At 37.1% G+C, this 13,114-nt stretch overlaps 1 protein-coding gene across 1 annotated transcript in view; it reads left to right on the top strand.

The window, feature by feature from the left end:
- The first annotated feature begins 2,206 nt into the window (after nt 1–2,206).
- LOC129003981 (serine/threonine-protein kinase SMG1) overlaps nt 2,207–13,114 on the top strand; it is an 89,634-nt gene continuing 78,726 nt past the window's right edge. The window contains exons 1-6 of the mRNA XM_054432344.1: nt 2,207–2,840; nt 7,293–7,444; nt 8,418–8,587; nt 9,254–9,335; nt 9,736–9,783; nt 11,727–11,852. Coding sequence (XP_054288319.1) covers nt 2,417–2,840; nt 7,293–7,444; nt 8,418–8,587; nt 9,254–9,335; nt 9,736–9,783; nt 11,727–11,852 — 1,002 coding nt within the window. The 5' untranslated portion in view covers nt 2,207–2,416. The remainder of the gene's footprint in view (nt 2,841–7,292; nt 7,445–8,417; nt 8,588–9,253; nt 9,336–9,735; nt 9,784–11,726; nt 11,853–13,114) is intronic.

Below are 13,114 nucleotides of genomic sequence, written 5' to 3'. Positions count from 1 at the left end.
GGACTTATGGAATCCAACTGTGGGGAACATCCAGTACTTCGAACATAAAAATCATCCAACGATTTTAGTCAAAAGTTGTAAGGTTCATCCTGCAAGCCCCGTGGTATGTTAATAACAATATCCTTCAGAAGGATAGGGGAATTCCGTGGGTTAAAGAGGAAATGGCCAAATGTAATGTAAAATATCCACACAGACGGGCGAGCATGTTCGTGTTCGGGCTCGCCAAGTCCGACGAGCCGAGCGCCGAGCCCAACATGCTCGCCGCGACGGACCCCACACGCGGGCGAGCATGTTCGTCGCCAACACCGTCACGAGCATGCTCGCGAACATGCTCGCCCGTGTATGGGGGGCTTTAGGCCCCCTTGAATCACCCTAATTATCTATCTGGCTCTAAACCTCTTGGACAACAGTTCCCCTATATACAGACTGAATAGGATTAATGTTTTGGACCTCAGCCAAGGCTCCACTAGAAAAAAACCCCGTTTTCTAGTGGGGCCTTGTCGCCTTGCCTCAGCTCACGTTTTGTTTGAACATATTAATTTTCTCTTGTTTATTTACTTATTTTATTTTTTCATTGAACTATTTTTAAGTTAGATCTGTCGATCGACAGAGAACACCTAACTAATATCTAACTAACGTTTTTATGGTTTTATTAAGGCTGTGGTTTCCTAGACGCGTAATAGATGCGCTGCGTGTGCGCATCTAAGACGCAGCACACTTGTCTTATGGAGTTTCGTGTAAGCGGTTTCCAAGGCTGCGTATCTAATGCGCGCGCATCTAATACGCGCGCACCAATAGCTGCGTATTTCACCGACTGCTTTCAGAGCAGTCAAATCTGAGTTACGCTGCGTTTTAGACATGTCTTGTGCAATGCATACGGAAGTAATTTTGTACAGAAGGAAGAATTCTCCAATAAAACGACGAAAAATTAATTGAATTTCTCTCTTCTAATATTATGGAAGTACTTTGTTTATACAATTAAAATTTTATAGTATTATATTTCATATCAATCGTTATGTAGTGTTAATTTCCCCATAACATGTAATTTTAACATTGAATTCCCTTGTTACGTGTTCCCTACAGTTAATTTGTCCTCACATATTTTCTTATTGTTGTTATTAGTAAATAAACCTAATATTGAAAAATATTCTTTTCAAGTCAGCACAACACCAACTCCCAAATATAAGAGCCCCCATAACTATTTTCTGAACTCCTGAACATATTAGTAATAAGCCTATATTAATTACTAGCATAGTACCCAAATTTCTTACGTTGTTGGCGTATAAGTATAAAATGCTTATTGCAGTTATAAAAGGTATTTTCATCGATTCGGTAAATCCCGAATAGGTAAATATAATAACAGTAAAAGCAAAGTTGGACAGGGTGAATTAAGATTTATTGTTTACATCTTAAATTTACATGTTTGCTTTAACACTACAGTTAAAAGATCCGAGAGGGCTACGTACAGTTCCTAATCATGTACTTTTCACTGCTTACGCTTCTTCAAAGCTTTAATTCCAAAATATCCATGTCATTATTTCATTATCTAAATCATCGTATAACATCATAGTAGCCACTAGTAATCTCTCCCGTGAAGTTATGTTACGCACCAACCGTGTGTATTGTACGCAGTCTAGGAAACCACTCACGGCAGCTGCGTTTTGGGACCCGGATAAAAGACGCAGCGCATCTAAACCGCTGCGCATCTATTACGCGTCTAGGAAACCACAGCCTAATAGTTGTTATTGTTTTTGCTGAATGTAAAAAAAAAAAAAAAAAAAAACTGAACAGATTGTAAATAAAATTGTGATAAAAAAACAGTCTACTCAGTCCACTCCACTCCAATAAGCTGCTCGGACCGAGGCGTTAAAAGGCAGTTTGAGTTTACTTCCAGCTCTAGACGAAATAACGCATTATACCATGGTGGAAGGCATTATACGATACGGTCGATACCGTCGATACCAACGATACGATGGATACGATACGATTACAATAGCCAAATCGAAACGAAGTAGTCAGCCAAACCAAACGCCCAAAGCCCAAACCAAAAAGCAAAGCCAGCCAGCTGCCGCTGCCAAGCCAGAAGCCAGAGTCAATGTAATCGCAATACGAATGCGTTTGTAATCTGTATCACTGTCCTGTATGTTGCAGCATTTCTTCTCACATTTATCTTTCGTTTGTCTATTGTCTGTTTAGTTTTTTGATGAAGACGATCCTCAAGTGTTGGTGTTGGAATTAGTGATGAATTTAGTTACTTGTAGTTCTATAAAATAAAATTGATTGGTTTATGATAAAGATTAGACATACACGCTTTGTGTGCTCTAAAACGCACACAATAAACTTACCAGTGAGGATAGCTTATAATGATGCTTGAATCATTGATATTCTTTTATATCAGTAATGTAAACCTTAGGTAATGATAGCCAATAATAGCACAAATAAGCCTAAAGCTTTAAAAGGCTTTAAAGAATCTGAAAGCATTAAATTACTGGTTAGTGAAGACAAGACAGGACCTGTAGAAAAGGGGGAAGGTGATAAGGATAGGCACCTTGGTGACAGTCAGAGCAAAGGCTCCTTTTCAAGCAGTGTAGTGTATTCAAGAGATAGAACTGTTAAGCCTCGCTCTAGGAATAGAGATGAATTTAGAACAGTTCGAGGTACAACAGAAAGGAGAGGTAGCGGTACAAGAGGTCGGGGAGCTCACAGGAAAATTGATAAAGACGGAGAAGTTTTCGTTTCTCGCGGAAAATTTCAAGAATCGATGAAAGGAAGATCTAATGATGGAGTTATGACTATATCTTCTAGCAAATATGATATTGAAGGAGGGAAATCCAAGTCTGGTAGGCTTTAACAATCACTTTTCTAGGTTAAGTTCAGCTTGAGTTAAGCACACTTCTTTTTAGGCTATAATTAACTTGGTGTTTCTTCAAAGAACATATAGCCTAGACCCTAACCTAGGCTAAACCCTATTTAACCTAAGTTGATGCCTTTAGCTAGGCCTCTAGGCTAGGTACTGTAACCTAAACTTATTTGCTTAGCCCTCTGAGCGTCATGCGTCGCTGCAGCGACGCGTAACACACTTTGTGTAGTGTCATGCGTCGCTGCAGCGACTCACGAACACTGTTTACGGCGAAGGCTCTATGACTGACAAAATCGGATTGAACTGGATCGAGTTAGGTATCGTTCTTTTCGTTAGATTCTAAGCTTTCTCCAGAGGTCTGTCTCTAAGCGCTTTATGTTCTCTGAGCCGATCGTAATTGTAGCAGACAGCTGACGTGCGTATTTGTAAGTTAAACAGGTTAGTTAACCTCGGACCGATGACTGATGTGTTTTATTATGTTTATCATTGTTTTAGTGTTAAAAATCAAAAGTAGTGATATACGTGGTGCATTATAAGAAAATTTAAGTGATTTTGAAGGGCTGGTTGATGATCCTGAAGAAGTAGGTACCCTAGTGATATTGATGTAAATTATCAGCCAGATTCCTAGCTATGGTTAGGCTATGCATTCTTAGCTAAACGCTATGTAGGCCTACTGAAATCTGTTTTTTGCCCATAACTTATTTATTTGCAATTCTACTTCCTTATATTATTATATATTTGTAATCCTCATAAAATTTAGAACAAAGTGGCTATTTTCAAATATTTAACTTATAAGTTAGGCCTATAATTTATACAATTTTTTTGAGCGCGAACCTTTTTTTTTTCAATTTTTCAAAAATAATTTTTATTTTTACCTAAAAAATTTTTTTTTAAACAAATATTCCTTAGGTTTTATGTATGATATTGAAGCCCATGATTTTCCAAACAAAATGGTATATAGAACAGTAGAATTAACATTGTTTTAAGCTTTTCAGATCCGTTTTAATAAAACTTTGCAAGTGCGCCAAAAATAGGCGGACATTAAGGCCTAAACTATGGACACTCGGAGGGTTAAGTTAGCTTGGATAGGTATCCGACTCCATACTTAACTTAAAACTTAACTTACCGGTACTTAATCTGGGTAGACTTCCTTATCTGTTGGCACAAACAACCGAATGAAAATATCGATTATTCAATTGTTTCATTCGATATATATATCGTTTGGTTAGTTAGGTTAACCTTACCTACGTAACTAACCAAACGATATAGGCTAGGCTAGGCCTATCGGTAATTATATCGATCACTGACGTCTCGCTAAAATTATATGTTTTTCACAATTCTTATGCTATAATGACGTCCTGAATTCTAAAATGATTGTCATTTTCCCCAGAAAAGTGGAAAAATAAAAAACAACAATTTTGCGGAAATGAGTCATGAAGGTAACTTTAACTTACTCAAATTAAGTAGGCTAACGGGTAGAGTGAGCTGAACAAGAATAGGCTATGCAAGAATTTTCAAGATCCGATGGATATTAGTGGAGATACGGTCGGTAAAGCGCTGTTTCTTTGGAAAAACAGAAAAACAAATTTTTTGCAGAAATGGGTCATTAGGGTAGCCTACGGTAGCCTACTCATATTAACTGGTACTTAGAGTGAACTGAACGAGAATAATCAAGAATTTTGAAGATCTGTTGGATATTAACGAAAATATGGCCAGAAAAGCGTCGGTAAATCGAGTTAGCGCCAAAATGACCAAAATAAGGTAAGGTTGGGTTAGGTTAGGTTAAGTTAGATTAGGTTATATTAGATTGGGTTGGGTTAGGTTAGGTAAGATTAGATTAGATTGGGTTAGGTTATCTTATATTAGGTTAGGTTATGTTGGGTTAGGCTACTCAAAACCTATTTTATTGATAACATAACCTAACCTAACTCAAACATTACCTAACCTAACTTAACCCAACCTAATCGAATCTATCCGACACTTTTCCGGCCGTATCTCCCTTAATATCCAACGGATCTTAAACATTCTTGCATATTCCTGTTCAGAGTACTCTACCGGTTAATTTGAGTACCCTCATGACCCATTTCCGCAAAATTGTTGTTTTTGGGTTTTCCGCTTTACCGGAGAAACGGTGCTTTTCCGGTGAAAATTACAATCGTTTTAGAATTCAGGATGTCATTTAGCATAAGAATAGTGAAAAAATATAATTTTAGGGAGACGTCCGAGATTGATATAATTACCGATATATCAAATAATCGATATAGGCCCTATCGATCTTTTCATTCGGTTGTTTGTGCCAACAGAAGGAAGTCTACCCCTTAATCTCATCAAACATGAAAAGTAGGCCTATCCATTCGTTTGCCATAATCCTATCTTTTTATATAATCCTAAGTAGGGTATTGTGACAATTGATAACCTGGGTAGGCTAAATTTATATTTTCGACTTAGTTTCTGCACATGATTGCTGCATACCTGGTTAAGTTAGTTTTAGGCCTTATTTAAGTAATGTTCCTAGAGGTAATTTTTATTAAATGTGTGATTTGGCATTAAGTTATGCCTCTTGAACAGCTAACAGTAGGCCTACTGAAGTTAGGCCTTAGGCCTAGATAAGTTTAGCCTCGATATTCCAGGGCAGGGGTGAAATAGCCTACAAGTAGCAGAATTTAGGAAGAGGCTGGACTATCTAGAGACCAGGGTAAAGCTCTTCAGAGAACCTGTGATAGACTGTAGCGATATGTGATCATACAGTAGAACCCGGGTTAACCGAATTCTGGTTAAACAAAACGGTTCCATAAAATAATAAAGGGCTAAAATATAAATAATATGGGTAGGCCTAATTATTCAATATGTCTACATTGGGATAGCCTATGATGTAATTTTTTGATGTCTACTTAGGCTAGGCATACGGTTTTTTTTCACGCCTATTCCAAAAATGCAATCAGTTTTTGTCGGAGAGACTTATAAGTGGCCGTACAGTTTAAATAAGTTATTACCATTAGTTCTGCTCAATGAACCTTTGATTCGTAATTTCAACCTTCGTTTTACAGCCACTTGCCCGTTGCCTCATTTCCTTGTCCCTGTTCAAAAACTTAAAATCTTCTGGACAAATCAAGCAAGTTGAGCGAAGCACCCCTTACTTATCTGCTGGACTGTGTCAAATTCCCCTCTTCCTATAATCTGCAAAGCCCATTTCAAATTCAAAATTGAGCATTTTTTTGGGTGTGGAGTTTTTGGGTGGCAAAGGACCTTTGTTTCCCTGTCATTTTGGGAGCGAGCTTCATCAAACACACTGGCCTAATTTTGGACTCAGGTAGAGGTCAGTGTTTTTTTCAGACTTGCAAGGCGGGTTTTTAATTTCTTTTGCTGATGAAATTGGTGGCGGTGCTGCAGTGGTCGAGCCTGAGACACCCAGCAAGCCAACAATTGATCAGTTTAGGCCATCTGAAACTTCTTAAGAGGCTGAAACTATCAGAACCTTGTGTTCTCTTCCCTGAGGTGCTGACGCCAAAGCTCGGGGTCACCAACCTGTTAGAGTATGAGATTCGTCTGACAGACACCCGTGCCGTGTGTTCTCGTACATACAAATTAGCTCCACCCAAAATGGAAACGCTTAAAAAATCATTGATGAGCTTTTGGCAAATGGTGTCATCGGACCGTCCCGTCCTAGCTACGAGAGTCAGGCATTTCTCGTCCCAAAGCCCAATGGCAAGTCCCGAATGGTCCTGGATTATCGCAAATTGAAATCGACTCTGTGCTTCTCCCCGATTTGCATTCGGCGTATGATAGGTTCGGCGGTGTAATCACGCTCTGTTACCATCTGAACCACAACCTCGCACCTGCACCCAGGCAAACGACTTCGAAGCGTGATTCCATGCACAGGGACGAGGAGCGGCTAACAAAAACCTACCAAACGACGAGAAAAACGGTGGAGGAAGGTTCAAGAACAATGCTAAATTTAGAGAAACAAGCTGTAATAAACCATTAATAAACAAACATCAAACAAATTATAAACAATAATACATTATTCTCAAAACTCAAAATAATTTAGAATTACCCATCTAACCTACTAACCTATAGTATTATCATGGCCTACAGCCATTTCTTCAATTATCCAAAAAATTATCAGTGAAAGAATCTTAAAAAAAAATATATAAGTTAAACAGAATAAATTACCAAAATTAAGTCACAACCTTGAACTGTGCGTTTAGGTAGTAGTAAGTACGGTAAGTGTCAATAATGGTTCGATTTAGTTCAGTAGGTACCCCGACCTAAGTTTACACATTATTGATTTGATTTGATTTGATACTGTATTTCATCCAATTATTTATCATCTAGGTTCTTTGCAGAACCTTACCTAGTTGGATTTATCTAGCAGTTATTATGCTGTTTATTATAATTTTTACTTGACCTAAAGAGGGTATTCTTATTCCAGCTGACTATGGAAGCTACGGGGGCTACATTGGGATACCAGACGACTCAAGAATGTCAAAGTTACCTGAAGACTCCAGAATATCAAAAGTGCTAAGACGAATGTCAAGGGAAGTAGATATCCCGAATTTCACCCTTCAGTGTAACCAGTTACAGGTAAGCCGAACTGAATCAAGTACACAAGTTTCATAGGCCTAAGTGTTATAATTTATTTTATAAATTGTTACCAAGTAGACCTATAAAACATTTGGTACTTTCATATTATACGGAGGCCACCCTTATACAGCGCTGCGGCGGTTATGTTAGGTTGGGTTATCCTAAATATGTTTTTACGACTTTCCTCGTTTTGTCATGAATCAAACGATATCAGATGAGTTATACTTTATAACTCATCTGGTATCGTTCGATTCACAACGAAACGAAGAAAGTCCTGCAAACATTTATGATAACCCAACCTAACATAACTGCCGCAGCGCGCTGTATACCAACTTGGCGGAGTACATGTGGCTGCTAGCGGCGGCAATGCATTCAACTCAATCCTTGCCGACTTTGCTGCCTTCTAGGAGGCGTAACTCAAAGGCCGCTAATTGTTATCATATCAAATTTGGACAGTAAGTCAATTAAAGTTAGTTCTTTTCACTGATGTAGTTATTTTTAGTATCTGGTAAAAAATCCTTCTAAAATAATAAAAAAAGGCCTGCGTATGATAAAAAAGTAGCCTACCTAATATTTATATCTTACATTTTTGAAAAAATTTGTAAAATAAAAATAAAGCTATGCTGATACTACAGTAAAACGAACCAGATGGTTACTGTACAAACACCTACCAGTTTATCTAGGCCTTCAGAATCAGAGGAAATATCAACTTCCCGTCCACTACATCTGTAGGCCTAATCATTAGGCAGATATCTGTCATCCAATCTGGCTATCTTTCGCCAATAAAGTGGATAGGCCATCTGTCAACGGTCTAGGGTTAGCCATGATGTTTTTTGTTGTGATCAATTCTGTTAGATGTGTAACCATTAGTATGAAAAGTACCTAAGTTAAAGATGTAGTATTAATGGTAAGTTAATAATAGTTTAAAATGGTAATATCTCAGTAATTATGTACCTGCCTGTAAACATTTCAGGAAGCAATAGTGTCTGTGGACAATGCCAGATACATACGTAGAGCGTTGGACCTCATCTGTGATTCTTTGCTGGACATGTTACACAGCGCACCCGGCGGCCCTGTGGAAAAGCTTCATGTGGCCAAGTGCCTCGGTCGACTTGGCTATACTCTTGAACAGGATTTTAAACGGTAAATTCAACTAGGCTGCTAATTCCTTAGGTGAAATCGTGGCTCTGTGAAATTTTGACTAGTTTGTACTGCTGGTTTATATTTTCCGATCATATAACCAGGGTATGGACTATAACCTTAAACAAAATGGTAAAAGGCCTCTGCATGAATCACAATACAAAACAAAAATATTTGCTTTCAACTATAAGGTACTCGATTCCACAGTCACCGTGCAGTACAGTTCTTATGGGAGATGTTAGTCATGCTAAATTAACACTAGTGAATAGTGGAAAAATCATGTTTATCATGCAGGTTGCCTCAACTGTTCTCGTTCCATCATCCATTGAAGGCACTAAAGAAAACTTGACTAGTTTCCATACCTTTATGATTTTTTTTAGTTATATAAAATCACTATGTCATTTACCCGCACGAACCTCCAACCATATTGAACCTGTATTGAACGGTGAAAGTAGAATGGAGTAGGCTATAGAGTTTGTGTTGTCTGAAGTTTCATCTCACAACTCTGCATATGCATTCTCATAATAATTTAGCACAACATGATCATACATTTTTGATCATGCCCTACTAAGGTGGATTATTCTTTCAAATCAAATGATTGTTTATCTACTCTCAGCCTACATCCAATGTTATGGATACCTATTATAACAATAATGCTGTACATTTCAGGTTCATGGACTGGATATTTTACACTTACACAAGAGAACGCAATGATGAAGTTAGAGCACTGCTTCTACAAGGAGTTTTAGAGGTAGGTCTAACTCCTCCAAAATAAAAAGTAATTCTTGCAGGCTAGCCTAATCATACTGCATACTTAAAGCAGGCTTAAGATTTTGCCTCTTGGTAATTGTGTGTGTTGCTAGCCTAGTGGTTAGCCTCTCGGACTTCAGTGCAAGAGGGACAGGTTCGATTCCCGGTACACAAGAAAGCAAATGGGTTTGGTCCACTTTCCCAAAAAAGCGTTTGTGTATGTCCTCTACACCTCCTTAAAAAATGCCACAGTCATAAAGATAAAAAAAAGTATTTAGGCCTAATACTGTTATATCAGTGTCACCATCCATACAAAAGTTGTTGATTAACTAAGTACCAGTGATTTTAAACTTATCTGTGTATCCTGTTGTAAAAAACATCTTAAAGGTAATTTTTTTCAGACTGTACGATTGGAAAGAGAACAGCCAAGGTTGAAGGAATCAGCTTCGGTAAGTTTATCAAACCTATTCAATTTGATAACTCTAAATAATGTAGATAGCCAAGAAGAATTTACTCTTTGTTTAATATTAAGTGAAAGTACTGTATAAAAAATAGGAAACCATTCAATTTTATTTTGGGGGTTTAAGTTTTATCTGTAAATCACAAAAAGACTAAAAATAGTGATTTTTAGCTGTAATCAATCTTTCTGAACATAAAGCTATACAATTCCAAACGACTGCCATTCTGAAACCAAATAAAATGTTTCAATGATCATTTGCTGTTAATTAGTTTATTACTACTTCGTATACTGAAGCTCATAAAGCTTCACTTTACTTTAACAGCTTTAATGTTTTTAATTTTAAATACTAAAAATTAAATTGTGGGAAGTCGCTAACAAGGTGTTTTTGGAAAAAAATGTTATTATTGTCCTGGACAACGAAGGTTTAGTATTCTTTTGTTATTTCGGCAGTGAACTTGTTAGGCAATCACTATTTGTTTTCCCTAAATCGTCTATAAACGTTTCGGTTTTAATGTTTGCTCCTTACATCGTCACATATTTCTGTGATGCAATACAGTAAACATTTTTGTTGTAAAGAATAATCAATTTAAATGTTTGATTCTTTTCTATAATACTTTTCTACATTGATAAAGAAATCTTCAGAATTCATCTTCCCTCCCATCACTATCCTTCACCCTGATTCCCCGTAACAACTTCTAATCCATCAATGTCATTTATGAATAAGAATAAGAATAAGAATAAGAATCGTTTATTGCCGTTAAACATGTACATGCAATGGGCAAAGTCACATTTTTACAATATCTTAGCCTACTTAAAAATAAACAGATGTATAGGCCTAGACCTTAACACAGAATGGTAACATTGAATCGTTGAAAGTCATTTTCAAGAACTCGTTAACACTATACATGGGGTTTTCCACTAACCAATCTGACAAAACTCTCTCAAATTTACTATTACTAACTTCTTTTGCGCTATGAGGCAGTTTGTTAAACAAATTAATACTAAGAACATTGAAAGACTTGAGGGTTTTACTTAACCTACAATGTTGCCTATAAATATGATGACTAGATCTTGTGAAATGGTTGTGGATTTGGTTTGACAAAGTGAGGTTATCTAAATTCTTCTTAACATAACATAAACACACAAAAATATATACATTTATCACAGTTAAAATCTTGGCTTGTTTGAACAAGGGCCTACAGTGCTCATCAGGGTCTACATTAAATAAAATCCTCACAGCCTTTTTCTGGATCACTAAAACTTCACTTATTTTTGAACTATTGCCCCAGTACAAAATAGCATAGAGCAAAACACTATGAAAAAAAGCAAAATAACAAGATCTTAAGTAATGACTAGGTAGGCTAAATCTAAGGCGACGCAACATGTGAACAACTTTGGACAGCTTTGAACAAACCTTAGTAACATGAGTATCCCAAACTAACTTAGGATCAAGATGGACACCTAAAAGTTTAACGCTACTGTCATCATCTGCCTCTTTCGGTGCTCTTACGTCTAGAGAGAAAGTTATATTCTGTGTCTTATTCAAGTTAAGGAGAAATTTGTTAGCTGCATACCATTCAGCTGCCTCTTTAAGAACTACTTCATTCATGGTGCAACAAAGGTCATTAACATTTTTCTCGCTTCTAAAAAAGGTCGCATCATCAGCAAACATGACAGTACTAGCAGAGACATTATCAGGCAAGTCGTTAACCATAACCAAAAATAGGAATGGGCCCAGGACCGAGCCCTGCGGTATACCGTACTCAACCTGGGTAGCGACTGACATTGAACCCTTAACACTAACTTTTTGTCGCCTATTTGTTAGATAGGATTCAAAAATTTTGATTTGAGGACCGACTACCCCATAATACTCAAGTTTTGCAAAAGCTTACCCTGGATATAATAGGATACCTAAGATACAACTATTTTCAGGCCCTGATGAATAATCTACATGCAACTTTGGAGGCTGTGGATAAGCCTCAACTCCTCATCGTTGCCGCAGAAGTTATTTTAGATCTTGCATCCATCTATCCTGATTTGTTTACTAAATATTACAAAGTAAGTATTTGTACAGGTTTGTACTAGTGTTTTGTTCACATGACACATCTGTGGTGTTTGTTGTTCTACAATCTGTTCATTATAGTCTCATTGTTGGTGATCTTTGCTTGAATTTATCCTCACAATACCCTTCAAATAGTATGTGAACTTTGATTTGTACTCATTTATATGAGTCATTTTGAATATACGACAATAACTATTCATCGATATCATTTGTATTATTTGGCAATACCCAATACATCTATACTATTATAAAATTGAGGTGGTGTCTGTCTGTCTGTCTGGGCAGCTGTTGATGATTAAAATACTAAACCGATACAGACAAAATTAAGCACAAAGATGGTCCACATATTTAGGAATGTCTTAAGCGTATTCACTTCCCTGAGTTCCTTCTGGGCTACACCCCTTATTAATAATGATAATAATTTGTTAAAGTAATTTAGTAGGCCTATGTGAAGGTATCTTAGTGAATAACGCTTACAACTATTGGTCACAACTTTTTTTTCAATGTAATTTTTTTCTTTTTCCATTCATTATTACCTGTGTAGGCCTACTCACCAAAACTTGCATTGGAGTACCCAAAGAATATACCTTAGTCCTTAGAATATACACTACATTTCCAATAATCTGAATCGCTGATTATCCAATTTGAATGAATGAATAAATGAGATAATATGTTAATTTTCCACAGAATTACAAACTAGGCCTACATACTTTTAATACATAACCATTATAAAATATAAACTAAAACTAAAATAAAAAGAACATTTCTGTATTCACTTATTTTTGATTTATTTTTTAAGAAAATCAGCAGACATAGCAAGAGTGCTGCCTGTGCGTTTGCTGGGTTGTTATAAAAAAAAATAAAGTAAACCATATCATAATGGAATTAATAAACTGTTGCTTTAACACATTCGCTGCTGAAAACCTTTAAACAGGCGCTCGCCAATTGCGGCGAGGCCCGGGCGGAGCCCCGACGCGCTAACTGAATCAGCGATCGCTATTGGTATTGAAATATCTCAGTAAGACGAATCACAAAAGAGCAGTGGTGATTGTTCTGCGTTACTCCGAAAGTGGACGTACTTCACTGAAACACCCAAAGGTAGCAGCAGCACTGCCTGGATCAATAACCAGAGTCTTTGTAATACAGCTCGAACTGAGAAAATCCCCAAAAACGGGACAAAAGCATTGCCAGACGGGATTTTACGGGAAATCTTTGTACCAACCTACACCAGAATAAAGCTCGCATTATAAGCTACAGG

Source organism: Macrosteles quadrilineatus, unplaced genomic scaffold, assembly GCF_028750875.1.
Source record: "Macrosteles quadrilineatus isolate MER2022 unplaced genomic scaffold, UCM_ALF_1.0 Scaffold_9__3_contigs__length_116548681, whole genome shotgun sequence".
In the NCBI taxonomy this organism is placed as follows: domain Eukaryota; kingdom Metazoa; phylum Arthropoda; class Insecta; order Hemiptera; family Cicadellidae; genus Macrosteles; species Macrosteles quadrilineatus.
Note: the sequence above shows the minus strand (reverse complement) of the source record. Positions and strands in the feature narration are given on the sequence as shown.